The 14,719-nt window shown below is 35.2% G+C and overlaps 1 protein-coding gene and 1 pseudogene across 1 annotated transcript; both read right to left on the minus strand.

Annotated features, from left to right (window-relative positions):
* Nucleotides 1–7,918: 7,918 nt before the first annotated feature.
* LOC102598191 (mitogen-activated protein kinase kinase kinase 2-like) lies at nucleotides 7,919–11,142 on the minus strand. Its single transcript, XM_006353658.1, has 2 exons — nucleotides 10,171–11,142; nucleotides 7,919–8,026 (listed from the first exon to the last, which is right to left on the minus strand). The coding sequence occupies exons 1-2, from the start codon at nucleotides 11,140–11,142 to the stop codon at nucleotides 7,919–7,921; spliced, it is 1,080 nt and encodes a 359-aa protein (XP_006353720.1).
* Nucleotides 11,143–12,845: 1,703 nt separating this feature from the next.
* LOC102591249 (cytochrome P450 71D7-like) lies at nucleotides 12,846–14,509 on the minus strand (annotated as a pseudogene).
* Between the last annotated feature and the right edge of the window lie 210 nt (nucleotides 14,510–14,719).

Raw genomic sequence — 14,719 nt, forward strand, 5'->3', positions numbered from 1 at the left:
TTTTCGATCCATTGAACGTAATTTAATGGGTAAATATCGATGAGGGAGGGTTTGATATTGAATCTATGGTTGAAACAACCATAATTGGGATAATTGGGATTATGGGTTTGATCTAGGATTCATAGAAATGTTAGTAATCCGGGTAACTAGTCATTCTTTTTGATTCCCGTGTTATTATGATTGTTTGTAGACCAAGAACAAGCGGAATGAATCTGGAAAGGGAAGGATCAAGTTTCTTAGTGTTTCGAGCTTGTTTCGAGGTAGGTGATGGTTGTGATTTCATGTTGGTGTGATATATGTTTGTAATGGATCATTATAATACGTGTATGTATGCGAATGTTGCACTATTGATCACCCTAATCGTAAATGAGGATAATTGAATAATTGTATATCATGAATCACCTCTTGTTGTATGATTGTGAGAATATACATTGTGATTGTGATTGTGGTTTGTTGAATGGATCGGGTGTTGCGTTCCAACACACTAACTTGGATCGGTTGCCACGTTTCGACATAAACATGGGATCGGTTACCAAGTTCTGGCATAAACATGGGATCGGTTGCCACATTCCGACATAAACATTGGATCGGGTACCACGTTCCGGGGTGTGGGTTCCATGAGAGGACCATTGAATAGGGTTCCGTGAGAGGACCATTGAATTGTGTTGTGTATCTACTTGTGATGATTACGTTCATATCTAATGATGATTGCTATTGGAAGACTGTATGTTGCTCTAAATTGATAACCAATGTGTATTATTGAGAACGTGTGATGCTACATTGATCTTGAAAAGATGACTAATATTGTATATGTTCGGTATATGCCTGTTTTATAATAATGTGGTTACTTGCATGCATTTCACTTATTGGGATAGTCGCGTGATCCTACCAGTACACTGTGATTGTGTACTGATACTGCACTTGCTTGTTCTTTGTTGAGTACATGGAATCTTCAGGCGGCTATTGATAGACCTCAGCTATGTGGCTATTGGGCGTGACCGGATTCAAGGCTGAGCCAGTTCGTTCAGGCTGCCATTGATCTTTCTTGTTTAAGTCTACTCTTTTCGGACTCAGACTTTTGTTTAAGGTGTTGTTTAGTTTCGAGGTTGTACCCCTTGTTCTTAGACTTGCCGTTAGTAGAGTTTTGGTACAATGACTTTCGGGTTCTAGGGGTTGAATTTCCGCATTAGTTTGAGTAGTTGTTTGTTTAAACCTTGGAGTTTATGGGGACTCCATTTTTATTGACATTTAAACTTGCTTCTGTATCTTTAAATGCCTTAGTGTTCATAAAATATGTTAGTTGGGCTATAGTTTTGGTTCTCCCACCGGAGGGTTAGTGTGGGTGCCACCCACGACGGTCTGGGTCGTGACACCATTACAAAGATCTGTTTCATTTTACTTAAAGAGATATATAAAGTAGTTTAGACTAATATTCTATTGAATATCTTTCTTAAGGATGGACAAAATTGTCCAAGCTCATTAGGACATCACGATTATAAAATAAAGAAAGGAGTTCTATATCATTAAGTGAATAGATTAAGAGAAAATCTTGACAATTTACTCAAAATATTGTCTTTCCTCTTCATTAACAGTGTGGTACTAATGTTCTGGACTTGATCGTCAAACAATGTATCAGCTATATATGTCACACAACTATTAGAAACTTTGATATTCTATCTCCATTAGGCAATAGTTATCAATGTATTGTTGTTTGTTTGGGTACTCTTTTCCTAATTACTTTCAATGCAGTTCAATTGTCCACGTCTTAATTTGATTTTACTCTATGCTTCCCTCATTGTTTGGATATTGTGTTGTTGTTTCGCTACATAGGATGTCGCTTATACCTTGTTCTACTAGTAATTAACAGATAGAGATTAAAAGTTAGTTTTTAGAACATTTTACTCCAAAATCAATTTACTGATTTGTTAAAATTTTAGGTTCAAAATAGTTTAACATCAATGCATACTGCACTATGGTTGGGTTTTTCTTCTTCAGTTTTCTGCAAAGATAAAGATTTTATTATATAGTGCATTTTTAGCTGGACAAATAGACTGGAGAGATTGATTTTTTTCATCAAAGTTTTTGCTCTATAACAGGTTGTCTTAGTTTTTTTTCAAAAAATCTCCTTTCCTGTCCAAAAGAAGATGTTATAGCAGCTAGAATGTGTCTGTTGGTATAACATTTAAGTGCAAAACAACAAACTTAAATAGAATACTTGGTATGCACTGGTGGATATGCTTCTGGTATATAAGAGGGATTTATTATGAAAGATAAGCATGTTAGTTTTAAAGTAGACGAGAACTTGGTTTTGCTGATTATGATTTAGCATGGTGTATGACATTTTGTCTCCACATATTTCATTCTGTTCATATATATGTTAATCTTAATTCTGTGCAACAAAAGAAGTTGAATGGGGGCACTTTGATAGCATCTAGATCCTTGTTCATTGTCAAAACTAGAGAGCAATATGAGCTTCACTTAAGTTGGATCAAGAGTCTGTCAACATCTAAATTTCTTGTTTTTTCTATGTGAGCTTGTAGGAAAAGATTTGTGAAATTTGTGGTGATACAGGTTTTGAAAAGCAATTATGACTTGTTATCAGTGTAGCAATGTTGACGTGCATCGGTAAGTTCTCTGTCTCCATTTCTCTCTCTTTTTAGCATGAAAAGGTGGACAATCAGTTAGGAAAGCTGAAAATCATGACTCTCTGATCCATACTTGCTTCATCACTTATGTTCTTTGTAAACCTCTAACATTGTCCCAATACCAATCCCCTTCTTTTTTGGTTGACTTGACATTTCTAAGAGAGAAGTTGATCTTTTTACCTCTGGAAGGAAATTGCTAGTTAGATTATCAACTTTGCTTTCCTTTTTCGGAATTTTTTTGCATGTTGTGAGATTAAATTCTCATAAATACTGCTTGTATCTTTTCTGCATACATAGTCTTCTTCCTGTTTTTTTAAAAAAATCCTGCTTTTCTCTTCCTTTCAAATATTGCATGCTGGGCTATTATGTTGATGCACCAGTGGATGGGTGTTGTGAAGAATGTGATATTGGCAAAGGGATAATGTCTTCATCACATGGACTAGAAAATGTGCATTTTGAAGGATCCAAGTTTCATGCCTCTAAGAAGATTTGTCAGAGTACTGTGAAACCAAAGAAACATAGTAAGTTTCCTCGTGGACATCATATTAACCGGGAAAAGAAAGTAAGGACTGGGAAAATGAGATATCTACCTGTTGAAGAAGCACTTGCAAGCATCAAGAAATATGGATCTCCGCTGATAAATATTGTCTCCTCAAGAGTTGTTGTCACTCCCCGAGCGTACACCCTAGACGCGACTGGCACTCGAGAACCATTGCTAGCCCCAAGCGAACCCTTGGCCTGGCCTACCTCTTAGCGGAAGACTTACTCATAATACAATAAACTCAAATGAAAGATTTAACTCAAAAGTCTCAAAAGATAAACTTGGAATATTTTTAGAAATAAACATTCAACTAGCCAAAGAGGCAACTCAAGTATCAACATAAATAACTGGAAATGAAAGACTCATGAATTACTGTCTATCTATCTATGAAGCCTCTAATACTATGAGGGATGTCGGGACAAGACCCCCGATCATCCTAACAAAGCTGGAATGATAAAGCATAATAAAAGGATCCTCCGGAAGCAAGGAGGCTCACCAAATAACTATGGAACTCACTGGATCAATGAAACATTGGATGCTAATCCTGGTTACCTGTATATGCATCATAAAAGATGCAGGCCAAATGGCGTCAGTATATGGAATGTACTAGCATGTGAGGGGAAATCTAAACAAGACATAAGCTTGAACTGGATCTGAAAGAAACACTTACCTCATCTCAACTCAACTCAGGGATACTAAACTCATTTCAATATAGAACAGTAGTAAAGCATGCAGTATAAATAAAAAATTTTAAAACAGTCGATAATAACTCAATGTATGTAAAAACGCAATATACTTAGTTTGTATGCAAGGATACAAAATAAACTCTGTTTGTATATGAAAATACAAAATATCTCTGTGGGAGTTTCTCTAACTGACAACCATCACTATGAGCTATGTGATGATACAACGTCTAACCCACGCTGTCGGAGCCGTCCTATACTTTCTCGGGGTATAGAACCTACTACTAAGTGGATCCACTAGTCTATGCTAAAAGTATTAAGGAATCATCTAAAAAGTATGACCCTTTTCTACCCATATTGGCTACATGGTTTATGAGGACTTTGAGTTATCTGAACTCGTCCCCATATCGGTGTTCAATACTACTCCCAAAATGTAACTAGCTTATATGTTTAAAAACATAAATTCTTCTCTCGTTTGAGATTATTACTCAAAAGCTTTCTCTTAAAAGAGATGGTACTCAAAATTGTTCAAAAACTCTTTTGGAAATCGGTGTTTCTCTCTTATCTTAAATGTGAAAACATTTACTCTTGGGAATACTTAGTTCCCATATATCATTTTGAAGAAAATGAACTAAACTCTACTCTTTATCTAACTTAAATGCTCAAGTCTTAAAACAAGTTTAAAACGATTGTAAAAGACTTATTAAAATGATTCGGAAACACTCTCAAGACTTGACTCTTAGCTCTACCTTGATTTTGAATTATGAATTCAAGGTTATGATTTCTAGATGTTTAGAAGTAGTTTAGAGTGATTAGAATCAGTAGGGGGTAAAGGTATATTTTAGAAGAACTTAAACGGAGCAAACGACGGAAAATGAGGGGGCGGGGGGAGGTGGCCCTGGCGCATTGCTGGCGCGTGGCGCCAGACCCTAAACTTCAGAGACTGCATTTTGGCGCAATGCTGGTGCACCACACCAGACCTGCCGGCGCATCTGGGGCGCATCGCGCCACCCTTTTCCCCAGATCATCTGACAAATTTTCTCCTTTATTTTCTAACCCCAATATACCTAGAATCGAATGGTTTCTTCCCCAATCACTTAGATTCGAATACCCAACACTATGCATACAATAATCCACTCAAAACTACACTCAAAACACTAAAACTTATCTCAAGAACTCATCAACAATCCCATAAATCAAGATTTACGAATGAACTTCAAGAACTCTTATCAAGAACTCAACTTCTTCGATTCCAAGAATGAAATTGTACTGAAATTAACATGATTGGAGTGTGGGTGAATGAACCCAACACTATGAGAACTCACATACCTCTTAGAAATCAAACCCTTGGTGAAACGATCCTCGATTTGCAAGAAAACTTGATGAACGCTTGACTTTTCTCCTTTCTTCTTTTCCTTGAACTCTCCTTAAAAGCCTAAGCGTATATGGGATTTGTGAAACTGATCCCAATCATATTTGACCCCAAAATAATACCAAAAATCGAATTAATCTGGTTGGGTAAGGAAAAGACCAAAATACCCCTCACTAATTCGAGTAATTTTCCTTATCAGGACAGACAAATTTCAAATAGGCATATCTCCCTCATATGAGCTCGAAATTTAGCAAACTTGGTGGCGTTGGAAAGAGGATTCCAAGAAATTTCATTTTATATCTTATGGGACATCTAACTCATCATGTACTAAAAGTTATGATTGTTTGAAGTTGATCCAAAACTCATAACTTCTGCTTAACTTGCAAAATTTCAGATTTTTGCTCTTTCCAAATTAGTTCTTTCTATTTTTAGATATTTCTAAGGCGGGATGTTACAGTTGTGTCAACCAAATCCATGGCAAACGTGACTCTAGGGATTTTTAGCAAGCCTAGAGCTCAAATTTCAAACTCTTTTCTTGGGAAGAGCACAGTGCAGCGGCCTTCGGAATCGACAAGATATACAAAACCTCAGAATCTTCAAATTGCCAAAAACACTAAACATAGCAAAAAAATAGTACAATTATCTAAAGGTTAAGTGTTCACCACCATCTTTTGTATTCATTACTTGATTTGATTTGTCCTCTTCTTATACCTTTATTCTTCAGAAATTTCATTTTCTAGCATATACTCTAAATAGTTTTTTTTAGATGTTGAGATATCTAGAGTTGATATTATCTTTCAAAATGATTTTCGTTACATCAATATCTGTAAAGCTTTCATAGAAAAATTTATTTACTTCTATACTTCTATCCAATTGATGTAGCCTATTTTTTTAGGTCCGGGTGATTCTACAAGGAGTCCCAATTACGTGAATGAGAGTTGAATGATGAATTCATCTATGACACAACCATGTGATCCTAATCTAGTTCCTTCCCGGATGTACGTGCCCTTCATCGTGTACAATTATTACTAATTCAAATTCAGCTCATGTTTGTTTTTGGATGGCCCATCTTTGCTAGTAGTTAGCTGACTGATTAACCTATTCTTTGTAATTTCCCTATTGATAAGTACGAAAACATATATAATGCATTTTGTCAACAACATAATGTTAGTCCTTGAGGAGATGGCTTTGTGGTTAAGGCATAAGAGTAACAACTTGGACATTCTAGGTTTGAATCCCAGCTACAACAATTGGTGCGCCCATCTGATCTAGCCTTACAAGGTAGCATTACCTTGTCAATATGTGCTTATGGGATGGACAAGTAGCCCAGTGAATTAGTTGGGGTACATGCAAGTTGGTATGGACGCCATTTGTATCACTACAATAATGAGTAGGGCACTGAAGAATATATGACATAATGAAAATCTCAATGTGTATTGCTTAGTTAGATGATAGTTAATCTAATCTCTCTTCCTCTTTTACATTTCAGGAGAAGTTTTGACATCTTAGGTACTTTGGAATTTGTACCTGGGATGCTCAATAGTTGTAACTAGGCCCAACCTCCTTTCATAGTTAGATGTAAGGTGTATGAGTTCTCAGGTCTTTTGCCTGATACTCTTAAATTTGAACTTGTTCCCCATGGGGATATCTTGTAAAGTCTATTCAACAATCATGTAAAGAAGACATAGGACTGTATTTTTTTGCAACTGAGAAAGAAAGGTCAGTTTGCTTTATATATCTATCCGTAATGGGGTAAGGGTTGAAAAGTAGAAGTGCCCCCTTGCCCAGGAATGTTTTTACTAGAAATTGATTTTCATTTCCTATTATATGTAGGTCTGAGAGATATATTGCTCTGGCGGAGTTCATGCATAGCAAAGATTTGGTTATGAGAACACTTATAAATGATGTTGAGTTGCTTACTTGCATCCACAGCCCTGTGCAATGATTCTCAAAGTATGTCGATAATCTCTATATTCTTTTCTGATTTTCATTGAATTTTTTAGGTAATACATTTAGCTATGTATTCAGAAGATTATACCTTTTTAAAGTGGGGATACTTGTTTGGTTTCATTTGAGTATAAATGTGTTGTGTCATCAGGCCAAGCAATAGAGTACTGATAGTACATTCTCTGATTCTCATGAGAGACTAGATCAATTATCTTATCCTTTGAGTATAAATGCGTTGTGAATGTTCTTGTAGGATGAAACAACGAGCACTTCCTGTGGGGACTATTTTGCTGTCGAAAGGGGCAGCAACAAAGTGATTGATATGGAGATAGACATGATAGTTGGAGAAAATGTGGGAACACTTGACATTGTTGTCTCGACAACTACTTTCAGAAATGGCTTTGACAGAAATGGCTTTAACAGAAACTGTTACTGATGTTACCTGCAATTTAGTTTGTGAATTTGTTGTCTTTTTAGTTTTGCTCATGACAATGTAACACTAGTTCTTGGGAGATAATTTTGCTTTCACATTGTTATTCCACTTTATCTTTATTAATAATTCAACTGTTGGACTTGTATGTTTTAGCTTCTCTCGTATTGTTAAAATTGGGTTGATATACGTCTTGTATCAACTAACTTGGGATAATCTATGAGCTGATTATGGAGACACCGCTCTGGGATGAACATGATGATCATGTGTTGTACAAAATCGGGTTTGAGAAACCAAAGTTTAAGAATTCAAAGTTGTCGTAGGAAGTTCAAGATTTTCTGAAAAAAATGTCTTGGGAAGAATCCCAGCTTGCATTGGACTGCGGACATGCTCTTGAACCATCCTTTTCTGCAGAATTCATCCAAAATAGCCAACACAGCAAAGATAAGGAATGAAACTTGTGAAAGGGTACTGGATGTAGATATATTTTAGGCTTGATTCTGTAATCTTTGTAAAATAGGAAGCTTATATTAAGCCCTTGATTCTGGGCTAAATAGCTAGCAATTAGTTCCTTCCATGTATTATAACTTAGTAGTAGTTATATATTGATGTGCATGTCTCCTTTGAGAAATGACTCAATACAAAAGAACTATTCTATTCAAGATTTGAACTCTGGTACTGACAATAGATAGATCCATAATAGAAAATTGATTTGTAAAGAAGTACATGTGGGCTTGATCCCTCTTTAGGCTTTGTATTGGGGTGCATAGGGAGAGTGCGACGAATATGAACGCACGTGCAGCCCCTTGTTAGTTTAATAAACAAAGGCGAGTTGTTATATCTGTTTTGAGAAGTTGAGTTTGCTATTATGATTAATCTTCTCGGTAAGAAATCTATAGTTTCTTTATTAGTTTGGCTGATCTGTTGTGCTTTTCCATATTATGATTGATCTATGGTTTCTTTATTAATATGACACATCTGTTGTGCTTTTCCCTCTCTTTTATCACCAATTTAGAAACAGTGTTTTACCTGTCAAGTACTATTGGTTTTGGGGAGTGTTATCTCGACTCGTGAGAATTTTATTGTCATGCTCGAACTCTAAGCTTGAAGCTTTTCATTGTGATTATCCCTAGTACAAACGTTTACCTGGCTATTATACCTATGCTTCATTGTTATACTAAATACTGTCTGCATACAAATATACACAACACTCATATGTAAGACCACCACAAGAAGGTACTCTTCTTGGGTGCAGACTTAAAAAAGAAGAAAATTATCTAATAATTCTGGAGCTGCATCTCACCTTGTGAATGTTCTTGCAGGATGGAACAGTGAGCACTTCCTGTGGGGATTATTTTACCGCAACAAAGTGATTGATATGTAGATAGACATGATAGGGGGGGAAGATGTTTGTATAGACAATAAGGTTGAGATGGCGGGTTATCAGAATGAGGTTTAAATGGAGATCTTTAATCATGGTTGTACATCTGTTCACAACGAGTTTTCTTCATTCAGTTCTCTTCTTTAGTCTGTTTTAGTCCGGCTAGCTACTTCTGTCTATCTTGATGTGTGCATCGTCTATCTGACATATCTTTTGGTTATATCATCCGACTCTAGTGTTAGACTCCTCATACTAACTGTCACAAACACAAATCAACTATTATATTTACGGTCAATATATGTGACTAGTGAGTTCTTTAATCGTTGATCGCTTGAATTCCTAATAGATTTATAGTCAGTATGTGAATTCAGAATGAAACAAGTTGTTTAAAACAACTCAGTTGGTATGGCGCGGCCTTTCACTATCTTCAACACTTGCAAATTAACAGGTATCACTAGAACTGAAATGTTTATTATCATAGTTAACGGTACCGCATGGAATCATTACATATCTTGATAAAGGAGTTCCCCAACTGAAATGTTTATTATTATAGTTAATGTTTATTATCATAGTTAACGGTACCGCATGGAATCATTACATATCTTGATAAAGGAGTTCCCCCTTTCTGCTTTTACAATGAATTAATGCTGATATTCATTTTTATGAATGTTTGTATTTTGATTGAAATCACTTTACCTGGAGGGGTTCTCAAATGGAGATGCAAAAACATGCTTACGAATATCTCAGAACTCATATTTGATTACTTTATCAACAACGACAAATAAACAGATACTGAAAAGCAAAATTCACAATAGTAAGGAATTAAAGACCCTTTTTATATATTTCAGATCACAGAGCTGCAGTTTGAAATTGGACTAGCATTTAACACTAATGAATACTCTAATAAAGAATAGAACTGGACAACCAATTTACTAAGGCCAGAAAACAAATATAGTAACTCTTCTTTCTTTATAACGAATGTTGATCATTTATACAACTTTTTTATTATTAAACTAATAAGGGGTTGCACGTGAGGATATCTTCGTCACACGCTGCCTACATACTCCAAAATAAATCCTATAGAGGGATCAAGTCCACACCACGTACTTCTTTACATATATTACAAATCATTTTTTTATTATTGATCTATCTATTTGTCAGTACCCAGTACCCTTCCACAAGTTTCGTTCTCTACTTCCTTCAGATCTGGCAATTGTCTCACGAATTTATGATTGCCGAACTTGAACGTTATCTTCCGGATTGGTTTGTGTAGAAGGGACTTTGAACCACTTTTCTTCTTCCTTGTCTTTGCTGTGTTAACTAGTACTATGGACGAATTCTGCAGAAAAGGATGGTTCAAGAGCACATCGGCAGTCCAACGCGAACTGGGATTCTTCACAAGACATCTCTTCAGAAAATCTTTGGCTTCCTTTGACAACTTTGAATTCTGAAACTTAGGTTTCTCAAACGTGATTTGGTGCAACACATGATCATCATCTCCGTCCCACAGCGGTATCCCTGTAATAAGCTCATAGACAGTGCAACCAAGAGCCCAAATATCAACGTGTGGGCCATAGTCATAGTTAAGCACCAATTCAGGTGCCATATACCTTTTTGTTCCCCTGATCATCAGTTCCTGTTTTTCTTTGACGGCCTGTTCAAAAGTCATGGAAAGCCCGAAATCAGCAATCTTGGCAGTTTCTTCTGTGCCCACCAGGAGAATATTGTCAGGCTTGATGTCGCAGTGAATAATTCCATTAGTGTGAATGCAACTGAGGCCTAAAAGAACATTCTTTGTGTGTTTTTTAACTTCAAACTCGGGCAGTGAATTGCAATTGCGAAGACGATTGGCAAGGCTTCCTCCTGATGCATACTCCAGCAATAAGTTGTAAATGATGACTTCATCTTCGAATGAGAGATTAGCTCCGAAACTGCGAATAATGCAAGGAGAGTGTTTGAACATACCGAGAAATTCCTCTTCTTCTTTCAACGATTGAGAATCACTGTAGTTGCAAGACTTGACAGCAATAAGAGAGGGAAGAGTAACGCCATGAAATAGTGCGTTAGACGTAGAAGCTAATGAGACAACACCAAATCCACCTTGACCAAGAGTTGTGCCTCTCTTCCACAATAATTCCGCCATATATTGAATGTGCAATTTGTTGGTAGTATAGTATAGTAAATGTACATACTAAGGAAGAGTAATTTATAGATGATGTTACTGTGTTCCTATTTTAATTTGGATTAAACCTTTCTTTTCCCATTTCCATTCCTATACCAAAATGGATTCTCAAATTTTAATTTCTTAAAAAGATGAAAGTTTCTAATAATTTCAAAATTTAACTATAGGTTTGTTTCCTTCTACACTATAACTATAGGTTTTTTCCTTCAACACTATTCTTCTCGTCTGTTTTCCTGTTCTTTTCGTTTTTATTTTCCTAAATAAATTTCTTAAACAAGATATTTGTGAAATGATTTATTAATCAAATTAAAGAGCATAATTTAAGGTAGGGAAAATCAGTATATTTTAATTTGGATTAAACCTTTCTTTTCCCATTTCCTTTCCTACACCAAAATGGATCCACAAAGTTATTTAAAAGATGAAAGTTTCTAATTGTTTCAAAATTTAACTATAGGTTTTTTCCTTCAACACTATTCTTCTCGTCTGTTTTCCTGTTCTTTTCGTTTTTATTTTCCTAAATAAATTTCTTAAACAAGATATTTGTGAAATGATTTATTAATCAAATTAAAGAGCATAATTTAAGGTAGGGAAAATCAGTATATTTTAATTTGGATTAAACCTTTCTTTTCCCATTTCCTTTCCTACACCAAAATGGATCCACAAAGTTATTTAAAAGATGAAAGTTTCTAATTGTTTCAAAATTTAACTATAGGTTTTTTCCTTCAACACTATTCTTCTCGTCTGTTTTCCTGTTCTTTTCGTTTTTATTTTCCTAAATAAATTTCTTAAACAAGATATTTGTGAAATAAGTTTATCAAAATAAAGAGCATAATTTAAAGGCGGAAAAATCAATATATTTTAATTTCTTTTCCATTAATAATAATAATAATAATAATAAATAGATTTTAAAAAGGATTACTAATCAAATTAAAGAGAATAATTTTAGGGAGGGAAAACCAGTCAGCATAATAATAAATAGATTTTAAATATTGTATAAATCAGTTTAAGAATAATTTTCTTTAATTTTGTTAATATAGGTTTGTTAACGGAAAAGGTAACTATGCATCATTTGTTAAAGGGAAAATGCATAAGTACCCCCCAGCCTATGCCCGAAATCCCAGAGACACACCTAACCTTTACTAAGGTCCTATTACCCCCCCGAACTTATTTTATATGTAATATTCTACCCCTTTTTGGCCTACGTGGCACTATCTTGGGGGGGTAATAGTAAATGTTAGGTGTGTCTCTGGGATTTCGGGCATAGGCTGGGGGGTACTTATGCATTTTCCCTTTGTTAAACAATGGTGATTATATACATACACTATTTATTTAACGAGAAGTTATATCTACTCTTAATCACAAAATTAAGAGGTATATTTACTTCACTCGAATTCAAGAATCCAATAGGTTTAACTTTTAATTCAACTGTCAAACCAAAAATACAAGACGAATAGAGAGAAACAAAATGTGATCGTAGAATTACACATTACACACAATTCCAATTGAACAAATTCTAAGGTAATATAACCTTTAGAACTAAAATTGTAAAACCAATTGTGGAATATGTTCTTTACTCACTTTCAGTGTAAATAAACTTCAATGACCAAAAAACACCAAACTAAAAGAAGTTGAAGAAAATTTTATTCTTTGCTCATTTTCACCATTTAGAGCATGACATCCAAACTTTGATTTGTTTTGGCAATTAAGTAGAGATCTTTCTCTTTAGCTGCACTTAATCCACTTTTCTCGCTCATATCCAAATCTTTTGGAGTACTTGTTCCACATGGAAGTCCCCAGTCAAAGTGGTAGAGGAGCCGGGCTAGAGGTTGTTTAACATTAGCTAAACCAAACTGCATTCCTAGACAAATCCGTTTTCCTGCACCAAACGGGAGATACTCATAGTTATTTCCCAAATAGTCAATAGTAGAATTTTTAAATCTCTCTGGTATAAAACTTTTAGGATCATCCCAAACTTCAGGATCTCTTACTATTGCCCATGTAGTGACTAGTACTGTGGCCTTAGTAGGTATTGTACATCCATCAATGATTGTTTCTTCCCTACATTCCCTATGGACTATACTTGGAGCATGTAGCCTTAATGTTTCTTTGATCACTAACTTTAGATATGGCAAGTTATCAAGATCTTCTTCATCAAAATCAATTTTCTCTTTGAAGGCTTGTCTCACTTCGCTTTGTGCCTTTGCCATAACATTTGGGTGTTTCATCAATTCTGACAATGCCCAAATAATAGTGGTGGATGAAGTTTCAGTCCCAGCAGTAAACATGTCCTGCGCGCATCACCAAATAAATAGATAAGACAATGGAACAATCTAATGATAACAACAAAAAAAATAATCTAAAACAATATAAAGAGAAAATGGGGGGAAATTATTTTACCAAAATCACAGCTTTTATGTGGTATTGGTGATTGGAAATTGAAGTTGATCATTCTCTTTAATTCTTAGGAAAACATCAACCAAATCTTCACCTCCATAGGCACCATTTCCCTTGATCCCCGTTGCTCGATTCTTAATATGTTCATTAACAATCCTCTCCAAAACTGAATCAATGTTTTGATGCATTTTTACCAATTTCGACTTTGCTCCACTCATCTTGTAAAGTAATTTCCACGATGGAAAGAAATCACCTACATCAAATCCCCCTACAAAAAACAACGCATCTTTCATCAAATTTATCAACTCATCACGATCTCTACACAATTTTCCAAACACCAATCTACATGTCACAGAGCTCGTAAATCGGACAATCTTTTATGTCATGTTCACTTCACTAGAACCCCCAACAGAATCAATTGATGAGAGGACACTCGAGAGTTCATCCTTTCGAATTGAGCTAAATGACTTGACCATTTTGGCACTTAGAAGTTCCATTATGCAAATTTTGCGCATTTGTTTCCAGTAGTCACCATATTCTGCAAACGCAATGTCTTTATTATTGTACATGACAATATCAATAGATGTAAATTGTGGCCTACTAGCAAAGGCGAGATCATGAGTTTTTAAAACTTGTTTGGACGTAGAAGGTGATGACATGATCACGGTAGGAACTTCCCCAAGTTCCAAGTACATTACGAGGCCGTATTTTCGAGCTAAATCTCTAAAAATACGATGTGGATTATGTCCACTAATTAAGTGATGCAAACTCCCAATGAGTGGGAGTCTCCATGGACCTGGAGGCAAATTTTATTTTTGGCTTCTTCTCCATTTTCGAAAAATAATATAAAGGAATGAGAATAAGAGGAGAAATGAAACTAAATTCATCTCCATTGATTTAATTTGATTAGCTGCAAGAATGAAGGAAAATAAAATGCTAGTTATTGGTGGTGGATGATTTGATTTATGTAATTCTAGTGGCCTTTTATAGTGTTACAGCAATCCCCAAATGATTTCTAGAAGCCTTGAATATTAGTACTTATTATACTAATAAATAGTACTTAGTACCATGTGGTACAAAATAAATTAAAATTATTGTTTGAGTGGGACGCATTTTATTGAAAAGAATAAATTATCTCCTTGTT

The sequence above is a fragment of the Solanum tuberosum genome, unplaced genomic scaffold, assembly GCF_000226075.1.
Source record: "Solanum tuberosum cultivar DM 1-3 516 R44 unplaced genomic scaffold, SolTub_3.0 scf00158, whole genome shotgun sequence".
NCBI lineage: Eukaryota > Viridiplantae > Streptophyta > Magnoliopsida > Solanales > Solanaceae > Solanum > Solanum tuberosum.